The sequence below is a fragment of the Grus americana genome, chromosome 1, assembly GCF_028858705.1.
Source record: "Grus americana isolate bGruAme1 chromosome 1, bGruAme1.mat, whole genome shotgun sequence".
Taxonomy (NCBI): Eukaryota; Metazoa; Chordata; class Aves; order Gruiformes; family Gruidae; genus Grus; species Grus americana.
The window spans coordinates 75,048,162-75,072,586 of NC_072852.1; the positions used below are offsets into that span (position 1 = coordinate 75,048,162).

A 24,425-nucleotide genomic window follows, 5' to 3' on the forward strand; every position below is an offset into this window, starting at 1 on the left:
TACTGGAGGTTGGACTAGAGATTTCCTGAAGTCCCTTCTCACCCGTGGGTTTTTTTTTATGATCCTATGAGTATCATTCTCTGGAGCTGCTGTAGAGATGTGTTGCTGTGTTCCTCCTTTGGTATTTTCCATATTATTAAACTCTTGTGTTCAGCACCATTGTGGAAATTGACCTTTAGTGTCACACAGTGGTCCCCAATCTATCTCTGGAGCACTTGCAGATGTTCCATTTTCTCTAGAATGATTCCTCAAACATTCCCATCCCCCCAGAAAAGTGGGGGGGGAAAAAAAAAAGAACCTGAAGCTATAGTTAGAAAGATTTTGAGGTGAACTTGTTATAATTAATATAAATATACAGTTTCCTATTAAAAATTAAACTCAAATCTTACTTACTGAGACTCAGTGCCTCAGTACGCCTTGATCTTCCTGACGAGAATTTTTTGTGGGATTTTAAAATACGTTAAGAAGAAACTGATTATATTAAGTTATACAGTGAGGGGAAAAAATAATCAAAATGCCCTGTGATCACTTTCAGACTTCAGCAGTCCATTAAAACCATTTATCCGCTCACGTCATGTACTGTTTTGTATTGTCAGGTTATGCCGTCTAAAGAAGAAAGCTCAAGCTGAAGCAAACGCGACATCTATCAGTAATCTCTTGCCATTTATGGAATATGAAGTGCACACCCAACTGATGAATAAACTTAAGCTGAGAGGAATGAATGCTTTATTTGGGCTGAGAATTCAGATCACTGTGGGTGAAAATATGCTAATGGGGTTGGCAGTAAGTACAGTTTTAATCTTGAGATTCTTTTGCTTTCTTACGCTATATTTTCAGGACATAAAGGCATACAAGTGTTGTGGAATTCAGAGTAACTAGAGATGGTAAATGAAGTGATGGAAAGGAATGAGGTGTCTAATTGTTGACAAATGAGGACAGTCTGTCTTTCAGCACCAGAAAAAGAAGATTCGAATCTCTTGAAACTCTGTTAGAGGACAAGATGATTAGAAAGGGGATGAGAGGAAAAGAAACGTTAAGTGGTTTAATGGCATAAATTACGGAAAAATGATTGTGTTCTTTAAAGGTCTTGTCAAAGAGATTACATTACAGTTCCATGACAAGTAAAGTCCATTAACAGAAAGATTTATTGAGAGACTTAGTTGCCAACAAAAGGTCTGTTGCCTCTTCTTTGATGGCACTGAAGAAATAAATGATACATTGGAAGTATCTTAAGGATAACCAAGAAATGTTCATTAACAATATTTTCTAGCCTCATTCTGTCATGTGGGGTGAGAATAGTGAAGTATGCTACTTCTTCCTGCGTCAATGTAAGAGGATGCTTAGGTAATATTGACTGACTTGCATATTCTTTTGTCTGAACTGATGATCTGTTTTCTGTAAATAGAAATGGGATTGTCACAACTTCAGTGATGCTGTAGATGGTTTGGCCAAGTTTTAAATCCTTGAAACCATCACTTGCCTATGCAAAATATACTAGGGCAGAGGTTTTAATTCCTACTTTGTTTGGAACTTTTAGGTAAGTTAAGAGCTCCACCATGGAAAAGACCCATGAGAAGGAGAGAGTTTATTAAAAGAATAGTGGTTTTTTCATAAGTGAACAGGAGATACGTATCCGTTTATTATGGGAAGAAATCATGCTGTAACGTACGTGTCACAATGCTGTCCATTATAGCATAAGCATTATGGAAAACTTTATATGAAAATATTAGAAGTACATGCTTATGTAATTTTTTTCTTAATGACTTTTTAAAAGTCTGCAACAGGGGTGTATCTAGCCGCTTTGCCAACACCTGGTGGTATTCAGATTGCTGGAAAGACTCCAAATGATGGCACCTATGAGCAGCATATATCTCACATGCAAAAGAAAATAAATGATACGATAGCAAAAAACAAGGAACTTTATGAAATTAATCCTCCAGTAAGTAAAGGTCTTATATTCTTAAAAATAAAGCATTCTGAGTCAAACACGTATACGCCATGTATATCCATGAATTCTTATTGACTGAGTCATTCAGCACTTAAGTTGTTTTTTAATAGAGATTCTTTTCACTATTGTTTGGGAACCTACTGGAATTTTCAGATCTCTTAATCAACATATCTAAATCAGTTTGTACTTAGATTTATTTTTCAGTAAATTAGTTTCAGGATGTTCTTATTCTTAGAACTGTTAACAAAATGCTTGTAATTGAAATTATTTCTAAGCTACGTACAACAACTGTTAATTTTTATATCCTTTTTAGGAGCTACCTGAAGAAATCATTGGGTCTCCCATTCCAGAGCCAAGACAACGTTCCAGGTTATTAAGATCTCAATCAGAAAGCTCTGATGAAGTTACAGAGCTAGACCTTTCACATGGGAAAAAGGATGCTTTTGTCTTGGAGGTGATAAATCTTTTCAGAACTCATTTTCCTAATTTACTTTTCCTGAAATATGTATTAAAAAAAAAGAGGAGAAAAGCTTTTCTTACTCATCTCCAAAGATAGTTCTTAAATTTTATATAATTTTTTCCATTTTGTATAAGTAGAAAATTTTAAGTATTGGATTTTGCATTGTCTCTCTTTTTCTTACTCTGTTTGCTTATAACATAGCTGTATTATGCCAGGGAACAATATTTGAAAAGAGGTTGCCCTGCTGTTCATGAATGTGTACCAATATATAGATTAATAACTAAGAGCTGGTAAGAAATGCCCTTCACCTGCTTCATGTAGCAGTTGTGACTAATCCAAAACTTAGATGTATTTTTATAAACATTGAGGTTCTGTATTGTCACACTTTAGATTTAGCAAAGAAAAATCTTGTATATTCCTCCTGTTTCAAAGCTCTTATTGTTACGGTTGGCTATACAGTATTATTAGTTTCCAGAACTGGTAGTATTCAAAGCATTCAAAAAAACCACATGTATCAAGACAGCACATAAAAGAAGACTTGCTTTTCTGAATTTCAGCTAATGCTTTTCAGAGTTCAAGAATTTAAAACTTCAGAGAATACCTTCCAGTTTTTTCTGCAACTAGAAACAAGAGCAACACCTATAGATAAAGAACATAGATTTCTTTTACCTCTCTATTCACTAAAATTCAAAGATTTTATTTTAACATTGTATGGAAGAAAAGGAGCCAAGTACTGAAGAAGGCTAGAATTTTGATCATCTTCTTGTAGACACAGGTTTTACAAATACCTATTCTAGACTAACAATAAGAAAACAATTGAATTAAATTACAGCCTGTAATTGCAGCCTAAGGTGCATTCAATAATTTCCTTTATGTTTATCTTCACAAATCACTGTCTTCATAGAAGGTAATCTGGAAGAAGGGTTGTAGATAGGGAGAATGAGAGAGCGCTGTAACAGCAGTTCATTTGAAAACAGAGGTAAGAAAGGAGAGTGGAAAAAATAACAAGTTGGGAGAGGTTGGTATAATAAAATGAGATTGGTTGGTGCTTCTGCTCTTGGAGGAAATTTTGTTCTCCAGTGCACTATGGGTATACTAGGATCAAAGTAAGTAAATTGAGAAGTCCCTAAAAGTAACTTTGATGCTAGTTTATTCTCACATTAAAAAGAAGTGAGGACAGTTTTCATCAAGTATTTTTTGCTGCTGGTCTTAACAGGTTTTTGTTTTAATATCATGTCTGTGTAGACTGCCAGGAGTGGAATTGTATCCTCAAAACAAAAGTTAGGACAGATGCTGTCTGAGGCACTGTAGTGAAATGGGTGAAACAATCAGAAAATACTTTGATAAGTGCAAAAAAAATTGAATGTCTTTGTAAAAGAGGATTATGTGAGGCATAACCCCCCCCCCGCCCCTTCCCCTGCAAAACACAAAGACTTTTACTGCAAGAGACCCTTTGGACAAGTTATGAAGAGTACTGTAAAAACGTAAGCCCACCTTCCATTTCACTTCTAAAGGGTGTCAAATACAAGAGAGAGCAATAATAAAAGGTTGGCATACTTCGTCTGTCCCTTTGCCTCATAAAGAAGCATGATACATTATAAGCAAAGATCAGCTGGTTAAGGACTGCATTATATACTGCAAGCAGAGTTCAACTCTCTTTTTACAATTTTGGAGAATTCTTCTTTCTACCTTATTTATTAACTGTATTATATGCACTTAGGGGGATAGGAAGAGATCTCCATGCAGAAGGGAAAAATGTAAATACACTGTAGTGTAATATAGAGTACATTATAGATGGTGCTAAAGCTAGCAAGTAAAATAAGATCTGATGTTTAAGGACCATTGTTTACTGGTTTACATTATATGAATGTGTTGGTCCTAGAATATGCGTCCTTGTGTTTTGGTAGTTCAATCCTTATTTATAGAAAAAAGGACTTTTCTTTTATGAAACCACTTACTATTGTCTTCGTTAAGAAATTGGATATTAAAAACAATATTCCCGGAGTGGTAGTGAAGCTCCTGACTCTGACCTTTCAAGAGTAAAATCATTGTTCACTGGAAATACGTGAGAAAAAGTGGTTAAAAAGTTCACTGTGATGAGGAAATGCTATGAGATTCTGGGAAGGCAATTATGACAGGTAAGGCTGTCTCTATTTTTTTGGAGGAAAAAAAAGAAAGATGACGACTCTTGAGAGTGAGTAGGAGAAGGAGAAAATACCTGGCTGAGGACCCTTTAATGGATTTAAAACAGAAATATTTTCCAACAAATTTGATAAGAAAATGTTGGAAGTTATAGGTAAACTTGGATCTCTTGCAGATCAATAGGGCAGAATGAACCTAAAGACGTGTGACAGAAGTATTTACAGAAGGTAGCAGGGCAGATATGCTCTCAGTCTGATATAACAGAAGTCTTTAAAGATTGGATGGAGTAGAAGTTGTTTGGATAGGGAAAAACTAATGATCCCCAAGTTTACCTTTTCCTATTTGATTTTTCTGCTGTTCATACTAAGCAAGGTTTTTTCCAAGTCCTGGAAAGATTTCTGTGTATCATTGGAATAGGCAGAGAATGATTGCATCAGTATAATACAGACACCTTATGAGAGCTCTAGTAGCCAAAGGTCCTTAGCTGGAAAAAGCTGTAAGCTGTTGTGTGGAACTTTGTTCAGCATTTTAAATTGTTTTAAAAATTGTTTTCTTACCATTTTTCTCTTATCCACTGCAGTTTCTATGTGTTCAGTGCACATTGCTTTATTTTTAACACAATTTTAATAAGGGAACTATTTTTCAGGTGTTGAGCGTATAGGCTGCTAGTTAAGATTCAGAGATCTGTTTGATGGAATCCTTTTTTAAAATCTCAACTTAGCTGCCAGATATGGATCTCTTGATGACGAAGTTTTTACATCTTTCTGAGACTTCTGACTGGAACAGCAACATGATTTTTATCAATTTTTCCTTTCCAGATTGATGATACAGATGCAATGGAAGACGTACATTCTTTACTGACAGATGTTCCGCCACCTTCTGGTATAGTAAAAACCATATTTTCCTAATTTATACTATAGGCTGCAAAATGACAAAATAGAACTGTTTTTATTTAAAAAGTTCCAAGAGTAACAGTTTCTGAAGATTTTCAGACTCTGAATGGCTGATTTCTGAGTTTCAGGGTCGACGAAAGTAGAAGTATGGAGCATAGAATATTCTTTAAGTATTTGTAGCCCTGTAATGTGACACATTGGTGTTGTGTTCCAAGAATGTTACTTAAAGTGAGTTGCCCTTCCAGCACTCTAGTTCAGCAAGTGCATTTGTATTTTCCTTGCTTTGTGATTGTGCCATACTGTCAATTGAAGTCTTTGTGTTCATCACATTTGTAGTCTTTGCTGTTAAAAAAGCAAAGTCCAAAATGATACGGAGTTCTTAAATCACCCACAGCATTTTTATCCAAATCAGTATTGGTTATTTGCTGTAAAAGACTATAAAGTCAAATAATAGAAATAGAGCGGTTTCTGATTTCTTCAGTGTTTTTTATAGGTGTATTTTTAAAACGTGTTGCAACTTGAGAACATAAAATTGATTAAAGTGAATAATTTTCAAAATTCAATCATGAGACTTGAAATCAATGTCTTTTTTCTTTACAGTATTAGGAATGCAGCCCAAGTATTCATATTGGCAATAGAACTTTGTGAGGTGTTCATTTAGTTGTCTCCATTTAAAAATTGTTGAAGAACCCAACATAATAGTGGGAAGTGTACTGAAATCACTCAATGTCTGCTTGCTGATAGGAATCGGGCAAGAATGTATATTGCATTAATGTAAGAGGGAAGGAGAAAAAAAAAAAATCCCACAGAATAGCATGCTAATGGTTAATAGTTCAAGAGCATCCTGAAAGAAAGTTACTGTCTTTGTAAACCATAGCCTTGGTCAGACTTTTCTGTGCACTTGGCTGTTTGCATTTTGAGCCCACGTGCATCTTCAGTGTTTGCAGAATTTTTCATCAGGATCTGTACCTATGTAAGAGCCAGCTTCTTATGCTTGGTTTGTATCAGCCACTTTTTTTTTTTGTTTGTTTTGGGAAGAACAGTGAATCATTGCTCTATATCAGTCTTATTTATGCTATTTGTGGTTGTATACGTATATCTGTAATAGTCTCCTTGATGGAATTCCATGATCTAGATAAGAGTCACCTCATTTTGTCCTCTTTTGCAGATAAGTTATAAATATGTTTGAAGCATACAACCCTGAGTTACAGATATTTCCACTGTGAAAACTGAGCATTTATTTTGACCGTCTCTTTCCAGTCTTACAATAATTGTATTTCCTTCAATGGTACTTGGTTCTACCCTTCAGCATATTAGTTTCTTAGAGTCCTTGGTGAAGGATCTTATCAAATGCTTTTTGATGTTTGAAGTAGACTGTATCAGTCAGATGGCTTTTGTCTTCGTGCTTGTTGACAGCTTGTGAGCAATGACTGTTACGTAGAAAAGTGGTATCAGCTCCTCTGCAGTGTCTTGTTTTTTTCCATCTGCTCATGAACTCTAATAGCTTCTACAGGCTTGTAATACAGATATCTGTACTAGGCAAATTAGTAGGTCCCAGTCACTAAAAGCACCTCACTACCTGAAGATTAATGATCCCCTCCTCTGGTAGTGGGATAATTTTAAGTTAGCTGACTAATTGGCATTGAACTCTATTTCATCTTTTGCCTTTCCTGTTGTTTATGTGAATCCTTATTTGTTCAATATCTCCTTCAGTCACTTCTTTAAGACAGGTTCTCTGATGGACAATAAACAAGAGATTGGTTTTCCACTATTATGAAAAGTTCTTCTACCATGGCGAACATTGATATAGAAAAAATGCATGTTTTCCGCTATTGTGTTATTGTCTCTGCATATTCTTGCTATATCTTACTTGACTTTTCAACAAGATTTCTGCTTTTGAAGTTCTGAAAGAAAATCTATTAGTATTTATACCTCCTGCAAGCTGCTACACAATTTCTTTTCTTATTTTGTGCATTTATGTAGACCCTACCAGATTTTTTCTCTTTTGTGCTCATTTAACTATATCTTGAGTTTTTTGAGATTGCCTATTTGCTGTTTATAACTTTTCTTACCCTGCTGTTTAGTTGTCATATTTTTTCCTTTTTTTTGTCTTTTCAAGTCTCTGTTAGTAAGTGCTATGTATTTGCACTCAGTCTCTAGGTAGTATCTTTAAAGCATCTACCTGAACGCTTCTCCGTGCTTGGGACCCACTAGTTGGGGTTTTCTTGTTTGTGGGTTCCACAAGGAGGGGTTCCATGAAGCAGGCAGGGAGTGTGTCTCACCAATTAGTTTTAGCATCAGATGACGCAAGTTACCCAGCCTCCATGGGGAGCAACTGTCACTGTTGCGTTTCATGCCGTTGCAGCCTCTCTCATGTTCCTCAACATGATATTTCTGGCCTTGCTTTTTGGCAGTTGGAAGCAATACTCAGAATTGTGTAGCAAGTTAGTGTTTTAGAAGTGGTGAGTTCCATCTTTCCTATCCATTTTTTAACTACAGTATGAATGACAGAAAGCATGTGTTTCCTTTGTATGTTATATTGTATTCTTCAGATGCTATGTACATTTTTTGAATGTTGGTCTTATATTTCTGGTATATTACTCAATATTTGAAAACATGAGGGAGAATACTTGCAAAACATCAAGTTCACATATGTTTCTTTAAAATTATTCTTATATTTCAGTGTGCAACATAGATTTCCCCAAATATTTTCTTTACAGGTTTTTACAGTTGCAACACAGAAATTATGCCTGGTATAAATAACTGGACACCGGAAATTCAAGTAAGGTTATTCAAAGAAAATTATAACTTTTTTCCAAATTGTGTTGAAATATACTGTAGTAACTTAAATATATATTAGAGATCACTAATCTTGAAAGATAAACTAAAAGGATACTCTCGTGTTAGAAATAAAAGTAGTATTTTAGTAAGAAAAATAGGGTATGAGAAGCTGTTTCTTTTGTGTTTTTTCCAATGCTGTTAATGTAACAGAGAACCTGGTACAACACTACAAAAATTAGAAAGTAACTACAGTAAATATGAACTTTAAGCTTTTGGGCATTTTTAAGAGCTTGGCTAGATTTTGAAGCCTCATAGAAGCAGCAAATTGTTGACTGTGTTACTTAGAATCATAGGAGGGTTTGAATTGAAAGGCATGTTCAAGATCATCTAGTTTCAAACCCCCTGCCATGGGCAGGGACACCCTCCACTAGACCAGGTTGCCCAAAGCACCATCCAGCCTGGCCTTGAACAGTTCCAGGGAGGGGGCATCCACGACTTCTCTGGGCAACCTGTTCCAGTGCCTCACCACCCTCATAGTGAAGATTTTTTTCATATCTAATCTAAATCTACCCTCTTCTAGTTTAAAACCATTACCACTTGTCCCATCACTTCATGCCCTTGTAAACCGTCCCTCTCCAGCTCAGTGTGAGATACTGAATATGATAACATTAATAGGTTAGGATAATTAATAATTAGATAAAGCCAATACAGTGAGTAGAGAAAAATTCCATTTATAATTAAGTTTAAACATTTTGTTCATCTTTGTACAACACAATTCAGTCTCATAGGTAGATCAGTTTTAACTCTGTAAGTGAGCTTTTACACCTAATTGGCACAATGCAAGACTCTGCTTTACAGAGGCACAGCTCAACCCCAAAACCAGTATGTATGCACCAGCAGCATACTCTCAGGTTGATGAGACTGCCTGTGTATCTGTATATGACATTCCATTATTGTCTACATGATTGTACACAATTAACATAAAATTTTCAACAGCAGTTAACAAAATATGTAGCAGGTAGAGTGACTCCTTTATGAAGCAAGTAAAAAGAACATAGAGTATTTAATATCTTGCTTAATCAGTTTCATATATTCATGTACATTAGTTCACAGAAAATTTACCTTTTGTTTGTAAAATTTCACGAGCAATAAGCATGTTACTTGATTTACTGTTGCTACAGTTTTTCCTTTTCTTTCCACCCCCCTGCCCCCCCAATGTTATGCATTATTTGCTGTCTTTATGAATTTGTTTTGTTTTTAATATAACATACGAGCATATATTGGGGAAAAAAATAAGTCTGTTTCTAATTCAGATGTTCACAGCAGTAAGAGTATCCAGATTAAGCAACGTTAACCTAACGAATCAAACACTTAATAAGAATTTTAATGATCTCTGTGAGAATCTGTTGAAGGTAAGATTCTTAATTTCAAACACTTTTTGAATTGTTCAAATGGAACCAAAGTAAAATCAGGCTATACTGAAAATAACATTTTCTTCATAATTACTTTTTGGAATTAGACTACAAAGTGTCTGTAATTAGTTTCTAAGATGCTCTAAAGATAGATTCAGCCTTCTTAGTGTATTAAGGATTTGCAAAGCTTTTTGAATCTGAATGAGTCCTTTCATTGGAAGTCTACTCTAGAAACAGAAATATAAAGACTGCTGCACAGTAGATTGCATTCTATCCTGACTTTCCACATCCGTAATTCTTCTTCAAGAAAAAATTTATGTGATTAGATGATTTCTACTATGAAAAGAGTTTTGGTCTTTAATTTCTCTGAGATAAACCATACCGTTTTTAGAGTAACACAAATAATGTCTTGTCTTCAACAGAGCTTGTATTTTAAACTACGATCTATGGTTCCCTGCTGCCTTTGTCATGTAAATTTTACAGTTGCTTTACCAGAGGATGAATTAGTTCAGGCAAGTAAACAGCTTTTGACTTTCAGCATGTAGGCGTGCCAGTTTTGGCCTTTAATTAACATTTGCTGCTCAGAGTAAACTAGGCTACAATTTGATTTACTAGTATGTCTGATGAATTCTGAAGTAAAACTTAAGGCCATAATATTTGGTGAAGAAAAGGGATGACCTATTGAGTTTGCCAGTTTTGAAAATCATGAGTCTACGTGGCATTTCATGAGCACAGTGCATATTAATAACGTGTATCTTTTTAGTTAGACAGGAAACAAACTTTAGATAGGAAATGAAAAGCCCTTACCACATACACTACAAGAATATGGCACACTAGTTTTCTAAGTATACTGTCATTATAATAGTCTACTTTTTTCTTGGCATTTCAAGGTGATGCAATATACTTCATTATTTTTAAAGAAAATGTTTTCTTCAGAAGTACAGCATCATTCTTGTGATCAATTAAATATCTCCTTTCTCTCTTACAAATACAATGATAATGAATTTTTATGGTTCTTTATATCAGTTCACCAAGAAGGAAGGAAAGAACTGATGAATAAAATCATACAGACACTGTCAGGTGTATGTTCTAACAATGGACCTTAGCATTACCTTTTATGCTCTGATGTGAAGGGGTTTTAATACATCTACCTTGATGATTCCTCCCCATTATTTTTCTATGGAAAAAGCTGGCTTGTTTGCACAATTATTTTTGCTGATTGCACAAGAGATTGTTACCTAATATGCCATATATTTCTGATTCACAGATTGCAGTTACAGCTGTTGCAATTACATTTGATAAAAACCAAGCGTTACAAGCCAACAAAGCCCCTACAGAAAAATCACAACAAAGAGGTAAATGTGTGGCATGTAACGATAAGTGATAATATTTTTCTTTCCCTTTTTTCCACAGTACCTAATGAGTCTACATTGTAGTTTCAGTTTACATATGCACATTTTTATGGGGAAGTTCTATAAAATTATAAAGTCGTAACATAGAAGTTTTTTTAGAGTTCGTATATGTGACCTCCATCAGGATGACTTACCAAGTATTAGGTATTTGATTGTATACAATCAACAAACTTACAGTAACATGAAAAAATTGCTTGTATTTCCTTATTCCCTGTACCATCTTTCTTTTTAGTGTAACAGATGACAACATTTCCATTGTATTTTGAAACATGTGGTGCAAGTCATTAGAGAATACTTGTTCTTCTAAGTAGCAAACTTTGTCCTTACTTCAAGAAGGCAGAAAATAAATTATTCAGAATACAAAAATCCCAAACCCCTTTAAGTAGGTCAGTAATATTTTTGGAGATCAGTGAAGCATATAGCATTATGGAGACTACTGCAATCTGCCTGTGTCATCTTGCTAATAAAGCACTATCTTATGCTAGAAATGTATGTATGCAGTCTGGATATGGGAATTTAGACAGAAAGTTGAAAATACTCTGTTCTGAAGAATGGAATTGGGTAGTAGAACAGAGCCATATGTTTCTAAAACATTAGTTATACTTCTTATATAGTAACAGTAATGTTTTGTTAATGTGAAATAAAGCACATTACTTTTTACTGTAATGTATAGCTAACTCATATAACTGCAGAATCAAATCTAAAATACATAAATTGACACAATATTTTTTCCTGAAAATACTAAATCAAATCCTGTTCAATGGAACATGGGTTCTGTTCATTTTTGCAGCTGGATTTATTGTCAGACATCTAACTGTTCATATAGAACTGCATCACTGTATGCATATGCTGAAAAAATCTGTTCCAGTCAGACCTGATTAAGAGGAAACTGTAGTGCTTATTATTGCTGACAAATCTTGGTTTGGGGGTTAATTACCAATTGGGTATGTTTTCTTTGTTAAAGCGTCTACAGACAATGAAGAACAGCTACAGTTTCCATTGGAACTTTGCTCTGATCCACTTGCTTCTCAACCATTCTCACCAGCTAAAGGTCAGTTAAATGGAAAATGCTGAACTAATGTTTTTCACTGATTTTGAGTCCTGTTCTTTCATTGTTGCACTAGCTTTAAAATACCTGTACTTTCATATGGTTTAAATATTGTTTGCTACCTAAACATAATGGTTATGTTCACTCCTAAAGTAAAATTTTTTGGGTCAGATAAGATGGGTTTGCTAATCATTCTGTTTATATTCTGTTGTAGAGTTCCTGTAGTTCTTCTATCTTTGCATTTAGAGTATTGAAGATGCTGCAAACCACTGGGTGTTTGGTGTTATTTGACTTAAAGAATTATAAATTACTTGATAATTAGGCTTGCCTCATAGTGCTTTGCTTCTGTAAATGACCCATATAAAATAACTCCATGTATTGTCAGCCTCAGATAATTAATCTTCTAGTTTTCATGGTGGGAAATACTTTATCAAGCAAATATGGTTGTTTAGCTGAGAAAAATTGCATGTATTTTTTTTAAGCGAAAGGAGCCTAAATTTGCATAATAAACAATTTGTACAGTGCAGCACTTTTTTAGCTGTTAAACAGCTGCTTTATTTTGCCTGAGATAGAGCTGCATTTCAAGAATGGTTGTCACAGTTCTTCTATGACTATATTAAAAATTAAGCCATCATTCATTGAAATCAGCTGTCTTTACTTCCTTCTTCATTGTTGGATTATCTACCCACCGAAATTGCTAGTGATAGGAAATACAGTATCTGTGAATTATTGTGTTCTTTTACTGAAATGTTAGGGCTCCCCTTTTTTGCCTGTTACCTAAGTTGTATAAAGGGGAGTGCCTACCACATTTACTTGTATTTTCAGAGGTCAGTATTCTTATTGCTTTGTGGTTTGTTTTTTTATTATTATTTTTATGTATTTGTGTGTGCTTAACTTTTAAGTGGTCACATTATGGTGTACTGTTAACCTTTTGTTTTCAAAAAGAGGAGCTATCCAGAAATTTCTGACTGGCATCTCTTTCACTGTTACTAGACTGTGCTACTTGTATAACGGGCACTGACCAGTAGAGGGTAGCCTGCTCACGTATATTGCTTTTTCTGATGTTCTTTACATTCCTTATTGTACTGTACATCACTTCAGAGGCTTTCAACTAGATAATTCTTTCATCTGCCATTTCTTCACAAGTAGACTCGAGGTTTCATTCTAGTTACATTTACTTAGCTGCTTATTTAATTTATTTAGACCTTTTTTTTTACATACTTTTAAGTAAGATTGTTATTTTAAAAATATTTGTATACAGCCTTATATACTAATGACCTTTAGTAAATGATCATATTATAATTTACAAGACAGATTTAGTAAAGTTATTTATACCAATTTATTATGTGCTGTCAAAGTATCTAGTATATATAGAAGACTTTTTTTCCTCATATTTTACTCTAAAACCGTTTTTTATAAGAAGAAAGCTGTTGTCCTGTACTACATAACTCTGCTCATATATTTTCTGAATGGAATTAATTTTGTCTTATTAGAAGCCCTGGAGGGTGCAAGTTCCCACACAGGTATTCCTGCTGCTCAGAGAGGTGAGTTTACTTAATTTAGCCATATGCCAGAACAGAATGAGCATTCTTGGGATATTGGTATACTCTTTTTGGATGTGTCTTAATCCAGGAAGTGTTTACTAGTTAACTGAGAATGCATGCTCTGATGTGGCTTAATGATATCATAATATTTTAATGTGGTTTTTAATTACAAAAGTCCGATTTGTTAATAGTAACGGTGTCTTTCTGTCAGATATATTGATACCACTTTATCTGACAGAAAATTAGTTCCCTGAGAGAGAGCTTTTTTGCTTGTCTTAATTTGAAGTTAGCATGTATTCCTTCTGTTTCTTCAGGATAATGAAGAAATGGAGTTTGCAAAACTTTTTTTTTTAATAAAGATACACAAACACCCCTGCAACTAATATCAAAAGTCATAGCAGAAACAACTCTACTTCTCATTGTAATGGTGGTAATGAGGGAGGGGGGTGTTTGGGGGGGGGGGGGGATGTTGGGGGAAGAAGGACAGCATTTTGTAAGGAAAATTCATTTGTATTTAAAACTGAGGTGTTTCAGCTTGTGACTCTTACCCTCATCCCCAAAGCTTTTTTTCAGTTTATAGGTTCGGTATTGCTAAAGATAGCTAGGAAGTTTAAATCATGATCAGCAGCTCTTCATAAGGAAAAGTATAGCAATGAAAATTAAAATTAAACAAGGCTTAAATAAACTTAAAGAAGCCAGCACTTAATACCTAAAATGAGATTTAAAAAAAAAAATAATCTAGCATAAGTCGTTAATGACTGTATTTGCATGTTTTTTCAGTGATGAAGTCCCAGTCAGGCAGTTGGTTCACAGCTGGGACATCACCAGAAATCGGTACACTGGTTTGGACAAGTCCAGACCTATACTGTAACTTTTCCTCTAAACAGACCTGGAAAGGGATGTTTGTTCTCTCTCAGACACAGATAATTGCTTCCTCAAAAGGAGCATTGAGATGAGCAAGAGACATCATCCATATTTTTTTTCTTTGTTTTTTCTTTTGTTTTTCTGTCTGTGTTTTCAGCAACGTCAATTGATTACAGTTCCTTTGCAGACAGATGCAACAGCTGGATAGAGCTCATTAAACTGAAAGCTCAGACCATAAGGCGCGGATCAATTAAGACAAGTAGGCGGCTGTTTCTACCACGTTATGATAATCTGAGACATATCTCTGATTTCCCAGTGGTGAATAGTGGAGTTTCCTGCCCAGCAGTAGTATTGCAGATCACATGTAGAATGAATACCTGAGTGTGAAAACTGCCGACATTGTTAATGTCTTTGTAAGCTAATATAGGGTTTATGAACCAGTATCATAAAAAGCAAAATACAGTATTTCTGTTCACTTAGTAAAAATTAGTTATCGATAAATGTGTACGCCTACTAATTATATAACATACACTGCATGGATGTAGGTGTATGTATGATCTTGGAAAATTTTTGGTGAGAAACAGGAAGCAATCACCAAGGTGACAGTCAAGGCAATGGTCACTAAATTAGCAAGTGGTGAGTGATTTTTCAGTAGTTCTTTGGCCACAGGTCTGACTATCTTGCTTTAATTAGCAGAGATTAATATCTGTTTTAATGGAAAATGCTGCACTGGGGAAACACAACAACTTTCACACTTCCTATAATTTGTTCCTCCAGCAGAATACGTATTTCAAAATGTTGGCACTTTTTTCTTTACCTTCACTTTATAACTGATTGTTGTATGTGCAGCTACTCGCCTCAATGTTTTCCTTTGCAGGAATGCCACTCTTCCAAATAAATTCCATTTCAGCTTTTTGTCTCCTTTTGCATGCGTTGCATGATAATTTCCTTTCTCACATGATATGGCTGAGCATCACAGGCAGCTGAATGTTGTCAGCAAGCTATTTGGAAACCATAAAGAAGAGTTTTTGTGTTTTGAGAAACAGTAATCGAGCTGACTTGATAGTTACTTTTTCTTCTTTTTTCCCATCTTTCTAGCTGCTTCACTTGATAAAACAAGTCCATTGGCTGAGGGATATTTACGGCACCGTTCGGTTCCATCGTGCACCAATTCTACCGTCTCGGTTGTTAAGATGACACCTCTTTCTTTTCTACCTGGGGCAAAAATAACCAAATATCTCGGGATAATCAACATGTTTTTTATACGAGAAACCACTTCTTTGCGTGAGGTGAGCTGTATATCAGGCATTAGCATTTTTTGTTAATTATAATAATCAGAGGTAAATATCTGAAGAGGTTTGAGATGACATATGGCACAGGAAGGGAACAGAGTTTTTGTCACTTGAGGGTAGGTGCTGAATGGGGAGTAAGTTGCATTGCACTGCTCTTGTCATAGAGCATATAGCTTTGTGTTCAGCAACATTAGGAAGGGGTTAACTTAACCATTGTCATTGTTGATGAATTTGGATATAACACTAAACCAGTGAGTTCTTAAACAGAACTATTTGGAAAAAAATAGGTCTTTGACCAACAATGGTAGGTGGAATCATTTGAACCCAAAACTGCGATTAATTTAAATGCAAAAAAAGATACTCCATTCTTCTCTCATTTAGCAAGCTCAATGATGAACTTTCACAGTGTATGTGGATCGTAGATTTCTTTGGTTAGTACAAAGTTTCCCATATCATATATAACTTTTGCTGATTTTTAATATTACATTCTTTGCATTCTCAGTAACATTACATTTTTTTTTTTTAGACTCTTTTCTAAGAGTCTATTCAGGGTAGATTATACTTTTTCCAGTAGATAGGAGGGCAGTCCGTGTTTGTTGGAAGTTCAGCTTAGCTAGCCTCTTCTTCTGCCTGCCTCTTTCATTTTCTCCAGTGGCACACATACATGTGGGAAGTCTAGTGGTCTTACCTTTCAGTTTGAAATTTTATAAATATTTTGAACCAATAGTGAGCTCTGTTTCATTAGTTTCTTTCCTCAGTTTTTTTCTATGGATTTTTATGGTTTTGGTTGGTTGCCTGGTTTTTGTGCGTTGGGTTTTTACCCCCAGTGTAGCTGCTCACATTTTTTCATAAGGATTGTCTAGAAAAAAAACAACGTATGACATTGTTTTCTTTCTCCTTTCACAGCAATTTAAATTATACAGCTTGGCACTAGAGAAGTAAAAATTCCCCACAAGCACCATCAAGTCAAAAAACATAACGAAACTGGATGGCTAGAATTTCCTTTGAGCTTCAAGGGAAAAACTTGAATAGCTTGCTTCTCAAGTGTCTGTTCTGTCCTTTGCTTGCTTTGTATTTTGAGGAATCATTTCTCTAGTGAATGTTGACAACTAATGACAGTCATTAGCATACATGAAGTTGCAGTGACCAAAGGTAATGGCCACTCCTTACCAGTAATTTCAAAGAAGTCTAAATCTCTTTTAATCCTCAGTAGAAATTATTCTTTATCTGCTCCCTAGTTTAAAAAAAAAGGGGTAGTATCCTTCCTTATGAAAGAAAAACTCATTATTCAACTGTCAGTGGAATATTACATGTTCCTGCAGATGTAAGAATGTCTGAAAAGTATGAGTGCATGTAATATACTGACTGCAAAGAATACCAGTCACAAATTAATAACCTGCTTGTGATTCTTTTACTCAAACAGTTCCATTGGTCTGATTTTTAACTGTGACCCATGAAACAGTGAATAGCTTTTAAGTTCTGTGCAATATACCATTTAGAATTCACTGAAATACTCAGCTGATAAAAATGTAAGAAAAGTATTCAGCATCTTGTAGGAATACCTAACATAATTTTTTTTCTCCCCTCCCCATTTTAGGAGGGTGGTGTCAGTGGTTTTCTCCATGCATTTATTGCTGAAGTGTTTGCAATGGTGAGAGCTCATGTTGCAGCTTTAGGGGGGAATGCCGTTGTCTCATACATAATGAAGCAGTGCGTTTTTATGGAGAATCCAAACAAAAATCAGGTAAATTATTATATGAAATAACAATGCTATTATGACCAGTATGACACAAATAGACGTTTTAGGTATTTAAAAAACAAGAGCCATGTCTGTGTAACACTTCTGGATCTCTCATCGTAATGCCTGCTTAAAGAAGCCAAGAGCATTCTTGGAACACTTGAGTTAGCACAAAATTACAAATATGCTTCATAAATACCCAAACAGGTGAAAGTACTAAGTTCAGCAGAATGGAGTAAATTGCAGGAAACAGTAGAATAGTAGTGCTGAACATACTTGGCTTTTCTGATGTTGCAATGTTAGGATTTTCATCCTTTTTATGTGGAGTTGCAGTTATAAAATGCTCCATTTTGGACATAAAGGGGTAAAACTTTATTAGTAAAGGCGACAACTGAATATGGTTGTTCTGGTACATGAAATATGTTCAAAATAGTCGTGAAAGGAAGTACAGCTACCCAGATTCTTGTAAGACCACCAGAAATGAAGTATCTATCTACATGTTTGATAGCATACAAGTGAGTAGATACAAAAGGAAATATGGCAGGGATTGCCTCACTAATAAATTCTAATGATCTGTTCTTCTCTGAGCTCTGTTGAATTTTCTATTATCCACGTAGTTACATCTAGCAGATAATAGTAACCATAAAATATGTAATTCTTTAATGTTTGGTAACTGTGTATTGTCCTTTTTTCTTCTCCCCCCCCGCCTTCAGGCCCAGTGTTTAATAAATGTAAGTGGCGATGCAGTCATCTTTGTACGTGAATCTGAGTTAGAAATGTTACCAGTACAACCTTCTACGGTTGTTTCTCAACCCACAAGTTCTGGAGGAGATGTCACAACGTGAAGACAGAAAAAGTGAAATAGTCTCTGCCAAATATAAAGATTGTTTAAAATGTGGGAATTTTTTTGGTTTGCATCTTCAAAATCTGTATCTCCCCATAACATTAATAGCCAAAAGCCAAGACAATCACTATTCTTTGTCCTTTATGTAATAGTCAGGGCAGCATATTGGCAGGTACGCTTTAATTCTGTTACAATTACAGGCCCCTCTGAAACCTAGGCAGAAAATGAAGCACTGATATGAAAGTATGGATTAAAATAGTAAGCATCACATGGAACTGTAAAAGTAAACAAAAATTCTCTCACACTTTTCAGCTGTTTACAGGACCATGACAAGTTATAATTCAGAACTGTCTCTGATTTTGCATATTGTATTAGCTGATTCTCAGCTCAGTTTCAAAAACAAGAGGGGTCAGGGTGAGTGGGAGATAACTGAGAAAAGCCTGTATTAGCAACCTTTGCTGAAGGAGCAAGAGATTTGTGCCCAGGCTAATAAAATGTGAGGTGAAGTCTGAACTTGTCTTAGTGCATAGAGCTTGAAGAGGAGGAAGCAGCACCAAAAAGTCACAGTTTGAATTTCTGCACAGAAAAAATATTTTTCAACTGTTTGTGAACTGCTGGTCTATTTTTTTTTAAATTACTACTACACAGCAAATGTTTTGGGGGTGCTTTTGTTCATCTTTGTTTTTTAAAAGTTGCCAGACCACGATACTGTGTTCCTAGTCATCCCTATGGTTTAAAAAAAAAAAACAAACCAAACCCCCAAAACCCAAGAAGTTCCAAAGTGTGTTAGGTGCTATGAGAAGCTGTCCACTTCAATATTGACATAACAGATCTTTTTTTTATATAAAATTCTGTGAAAGGATTGTCCTGAGGCTTATTTTCTTAAGACATGATCTCTTGCTAGGATGACATAAACAGCCCTCCAAAAACCAGTTATACAGAGGCGAGCTGCAGCCTCACTTGCTGTGTAACAAGTGGGAAGTGACTGGCTAATTGGAGATGTATGGATGTCTGTGGTGCTGATTTCTGCAAGTTCCATTTTGGTGGTTTGTTTTTTCTTTTTTTTCTTTTCCAGTACAGTAGCTGGGAAATGAGGGTACTGCAAAGAAAGGAAATTTGTCATTTCCAGTAAATGTCTGAAAGGCAGTGATATTTTAATATAAAAAATGCAAACTTTGATCTGAAGATGCATTCTTACTTAATTCTGACAATATCGTACATGAAACTTGAATAAACGTGTAAACTTGAATGTAAATATTCTGCTTAGTGTTGAAATTAAGCAATGGCATGATTATTTGTTAAAACTAATTATTTCATTGTAAATGAGCATGAAAATCATTCTTGCACAATAAATTTCTGTATAAAAGTTACTGCCTTTTTATATGTGTAATAGTTAAATGTGTATGCTGGATACATATTAAAGATGTCCCACCCCCATTCTCCTCAGAGGAACATTTTTTGTATAGACTGTTATGACCTCATTATTTAAAATCTGGAGAGTTAATTATCTTTATATTTAAAGTGTTTGAATTAGTTGCTTCCCAGATTACTCATACAGTTAATTGTCTTTAAATTCTATAGCTGTTGCAACCAAAGCTACCATAAAATAAGTTGCCTGTAAATAGTTGCAGCTCTCTTAATTATTTTGCAAGGCAAATCTGGTTCCCTTTGAAGCTGATGGCAGAATATGTATTAATAACTTCAGAAGGTCTTGGATCTGGCACAAGGAGTTGTTGTCAGCATAAGTATTCAGCATGGAAATACCCTCTGAAGTAGCACATTAAAGTAGTGGTTCTTGATTTTTTTGTTCTGGGGGGTTTTTGGTAGCTTCTGTGGAAGTATTAATGCCATCTTTTCATTTCTAGCTGTTTAAAAGGTCACAGTTTCTTCTAGTGTGTTTCATTAGACATAGAAGAAGAGCTTTCTCATCTAGAAATTTTAATTCTTCTTTAATCACTATTCCAGAAATGACAAACATGGTTTTTAACTGTTACTAATTGAGATTTAGCTTTTCTTAATTGGTCCAGCTGGATAAATTTAACCCGTAGGAAGGTGCACACTTAAATTGCTTTGATTGTTATTTTCTTCTTTGCAGTGTAAAAAAAAAAAAAGGGGGGGGGGGATAAGCGTGTGCAAATCCATCGTCATTTGGAACATCATACCTCATACATTGCTCAGAGGCAAAAAAAGAATCATATGAACATAAACTTCAGGGAATTATTAGAGCATGTAAGGAAAGGAAAACTAAAGTATGAGGTAAAAATATAAATCATTAGCGCACAAAACACCTTCAAGGAGCCGTGTGCTTACAACTTAAGTTGATTTATGTTCTGTGCCGAGTTCAGAATAACTGAAAATCATACAAAGGTATCTCACTAGTTAATGACTTTTACCCCTTCAGTCATGACATAAATACACAGCTTTGATTGTGGGAGAATTATCAAAGCTTCTGCTGAAATGGGAGCGGTTCATGTAAGACACCCTGCTCTTTGCTGGAATGGAACTTTGAGTGCAGGGAGGCAGGCAGCACCATTTGTGATACTTGTGGCTCTGAGAAACATTGCTTGGTCAGGAATTTACTCTGAGTATTGCTGTTCGTGGGTAGGAGCCAAGGCAGCTTGCTTGTGCAAGGACAGACTTAACTTTCCTCCGGTATGGTGCAGTGTTCTGGATCTGCGACCGCGACAAGGTGCTTAATGCAGGGATGTTGGAGTTGCTGCTGCGCGGGTCGAGGCTTTATGTTTATTGGTACGCCGGGGCTGGGAGGGCAGGCGGGACCCCCGCTGACCAGAGGGATAGCCCGTACCTATCCCATACCACACAGTGCCGCGCTCAGCACTAAACCTGGGGGGTTGTTTGCTGGGGGCTCCTGTGGCTCAGGGACTGGCATTGGTCGGCCAGTGGTGAGCAACTGCTTTTCACATCCTTGTGTTGAGTGAGTTTGTTGTGTCTTTTTTTCTCTTACTGAAGTGTCTGTCTCAACCCATGAGTTTTCTCACTTTTGCCCTTCTGATTCTCTTCCCCGCCCTGCTGGGAAGGGAGGGTGTGAGGCAGCCGCTGCGTGGGGTCTGGCTGCTGGCTAGGGTTAACCCATGGCATCTGGGGTTAACCCACGGCATTGCTGCTCTCTCCTGACTGGAAGAATCCAAATGAGAGGGGGGGGAGTGAAAGCGGCCCGCTCCCGTCTGCAGCCCTCAGAAGAGACACTAAGCTGGGGTTTAAACCTGCACATGGGTACTGTGAACAGATGGGATGGCACCACCTTTCATTAGGAAGGAGTGGTAGCATCTGCTGTGAAAGACCACTTCTCCTGGCACTGCTTTACTTGCAGCAGCAAAGCTAGGTCTGTGTCAGGCCTTCAGGTGACAGGGCAGGGCGCAGGGCCCGAACAACCGTCCCCTCCTCCGGAGAACAGCAGCAGACAAGGAAGAGCATCTGCAGGTGCTGCTGCTGCTTGCTGATTCCTCAGCTTCCTCTAACCATTGCTATTCGAAGAGATGCCCAGCGCTTGTTAAGTCAGCCAACTCAAGCTTCAAGGTGGGCAGGAATTAACTTGGAGGGAGATGTTAGCTGAGTCCCAACTAGCTTGGTGCTTTAGGAATGGATCTGCTGGAATAACATCCCACTTTTTTTTTTTTTCAACTAGGAGCTTGTTTTCAGAGCTGGTTGAAAAGTTCTTAGCTTGGTTTGTTTGGGTTTTTTTTTTCTTCCCTTGTGAACCTTCTAGTTTGTGAACTCTGATACACGAGTGTGAAAGGTGCTAAGGGAGAGCAAATGTCCCCTAGGGAATGGTGTGAAGTTAGTTGTTGCTCTCCCCCTCCCTCAAGCGGAATCAAATGAGTTTTTTCTTGGTGTTTAGTTGAAATTAGAATTTTCTAGGAAATGAAACCTGAGGGTCTGGTTCACTTCTGTCAGACCGAAAGATGGCTCTGCACATACCTCACTAACAACTTACTGAGAGGCGGATGCGTGAAAATAGAAGCAAGACAGATGCAGGGAATTACAAACAGTTGTGACGAGTGAAATGTCAGTGACTGCTAAGTTTTTTGGAGAGCTTTCAGTTCCCTTTTGGTGTTCAGATAAGGATAGAGGGACGTTTTGATGACTGATCTGAGTGAGTAACAGAGTTTTCTTGGCGAGCACGTTATGAACAACTGTGCTGCCACAGCATCTGCGGATCTTCTGTGGAGCCTTGGGCTGCGTGGCAAGAAAAGTTTTCTTGCTGTGCAGTACTTGTAGGTTTGGTAGATGGGAGAAAGCTGAGTTTTGACTGCTTTACAAGCAAAAAAGGATGAAGTGGCTTGCCCTGTCTGCAGAACAGTGCCAGGTTCTGGGAGCACCGACAGGCCTTAGAGCCCTGCCTGGCCTCATCCCACCCTGCCCACCGCCCCATTTCAGGCCCCGGGGCCGCCATCCCCTGCCCCAGCAATGCTGCAGCAGGGCTCGTCTCCAGCTCCCCACAGCCCTGCAGGGCCATGGGCCTGCTGAGCCGGGGCTGCCCCAGTGCCCCCAGCTGCCCCGCGCCCTGCCCTGCTGCCCCGGGCAGCCCCCAGCAGCGGCCTGGGCAGCAGCATCACCCGGGGGGGAGAGCGGGGTTTCAACGTTGTAGGCTGACACAGTAGCTTAAATATTTTATCACTTGTTTTTAAACCTGCAGAACTTACATTAGTCATGATGAGCCTGACATGCTAAAGGTTTTTGGAGCAGGAAAGGGCTCCGTCTTTCTGGGGTTCGCTCTTCCATGCACAGGTTAGCTTTCTTCCCAGTCTTTGGAGAATTCGGCTGTATAAACCCTGCCTGGTATGAGAGCAAGCTGGGCTGCTGCTCTTCCTCGTTACAAACCACCCCATCAGTTACCACTTATCACTGGTATACCTTGAGTGTTTCTCAAAATCAGTTGGTACCACTTCTCCACTTTACAGCCAAAGTAACTGAGGTGGAGAGGTGTGAAGCAATGTGCCAAGGTCGTGCTGGGGGCCGGTGGGAGAAGCAGATCTTGTTCTAGGCATCAAAACGCCGTGCTTGTGAGTATGGTGCAATGAAAGAGAACAGGCTGAAGGCAGATTTGTGTGGTGCTGGGTCTGTTGTTGAAGCTATGTGATGAATGCATTGCCAGAAAAATGGGCCTTTGTCTGCACCAATATAGCTGGAGTTAATGATTTTAGATAATAATTTACTGTGTATATCAGTCAATGGGCAAATTGCTGAGTAGAAGCTGGAGTCTGAAATTGTTGATTTCATTTTTGGAAATGGGAGTCACATTTCAATTGACTTGCAGATTTTTTAGCATAAACATGTACACTCACATTAAATGATGCACATTTATTTTTGTTGCAAAAGCATTTCCATTACTGTGTACAGAAATATTTCCTTAAATTGTAGGAAGGAGAGGAGCTAGGGTGATTTCAATTTTGGTTTTATTTTCTTAAAATCAGGTGTCTATAACACTTCAATCAAGGAGAATCTTTGTCTGGAAACCTTGTGAGATTTTTGAAACATCAGAGTAATTACAACCTTGTGAGTGGAATATTCACCCCTGAAGAGCTCTTAAATTTTGAGGGAGTGCAATCGAGCCTGCTAAGCTTTGAGGAGATGATGTTATCTCCTGGCATGCACTCTAAAAGCCAGAGGAGTAAGTGAAAACACTTGGAGACAGCAACCCTTCCCCTTCTTGCCTCCCTTCTCTACCCAGGCTGTCTGTATTGGGTTTGCATGGCAAGGTCTGGTAGCAGGGGAGCTACGGGGGTGGCTTCTGTGAGAAGCTGCCAGAAGCTTCCCCTGTGTCTGACAGAGCCAATGCCAGCCGGCTACAAGACGGACCCACCGCTGGCCAAGGCCAAGCCCATGAGCCACAGTGGTAGTGGCTCTAGGATAACATTGTTAAGAAGGAAAAACCCCTGTGCAACACCAGGAGCAATTGCAGCCAGAGAGAGGAGTGAGAAGATGTGAGAGGAACAGCTCTGCAGACACCAAGGTCAGTGAAGAAGGAGGGGCAGGAGGTGCTCCAGGCGCCGGAGCAGAGATTCCCCTGCAGCCCCTGGAGAAGA

At 37.3% G+C, this 24,425-nt stretch overlaps 1 protein-coding gene across 29 annotated transcripts in view; it reads left to right on the top strand.

Annotated features, from left to right (window-relative positions):
- C2CD5 (C2 calcium dependent domain containing 5) overlaps positions 1–19,817 on the top strand; it is an 89,268-nt gene extending 69,451 nt beyond the window's left edge. For 15 of the 29 annotated variants that reach the window (XM_054826325.1, XM_054826273.1, XM_054826403.1 and 12 more), the window contains 15 exons: positions 597–783; positions 1,775–1,939; positions 2,262–2,402; positions 5,369–5,432; positions 8,164–8,225; positions 9,538–9,636; positions 10,059–10,148; positions 10,904–10,991; positions 12,013–12,099; positions 13,590–13,640; positions 14,421–14,474; positions 14,662–14,763; positions 15,603–15,793; positions 17,394–17,540; positions 18,248–19,817. In XM_054826325.1, the coding sequence (XP_054682300.1) occupies positions 597–783; positions 1,775–1,939; positions 2,262–2,402; positions 5,369–5,432; positions 8,164–8,225; positions 9,538–9,636; positions 10,059–10,148; positions 10,904–10,991; positions 12,013–12,099; positions 13,590–13,640; positions 14,421–14,474; positions 14,662–14,763; positions 15,603–15,793; positions 17,394–17,540; positions 18,248–18,379 (1,660 nt within the window). In that variant the 3' untranslated portion in view covers positions 18,380–19,817. The remainder of the gene's footprint in view (positions 1–596; positions 784–1,774; positions 1,940–2,261; positions 2,403–5,368; positions 5,433–8,163; positions 8,226–9,537; positions 9,637–10,058; positions 10,149–10,903; positions 10,992–12,012; positions 12,100–13,589; positions 13,641–14,420; positions 14,475–14,661; positions 14,764–15,602; positions 15,794–17,393; positions 17,541–18,247) is intronic. The other 14 variants (XM_054826440.1, XM_054826289.1, XM_054826486.1 and 11 more) reach the window with 4 other exon arrangements.
- The last annotated feature ends 4,608 nt before the right edge of the window (positions 19,818–24,425 follow it).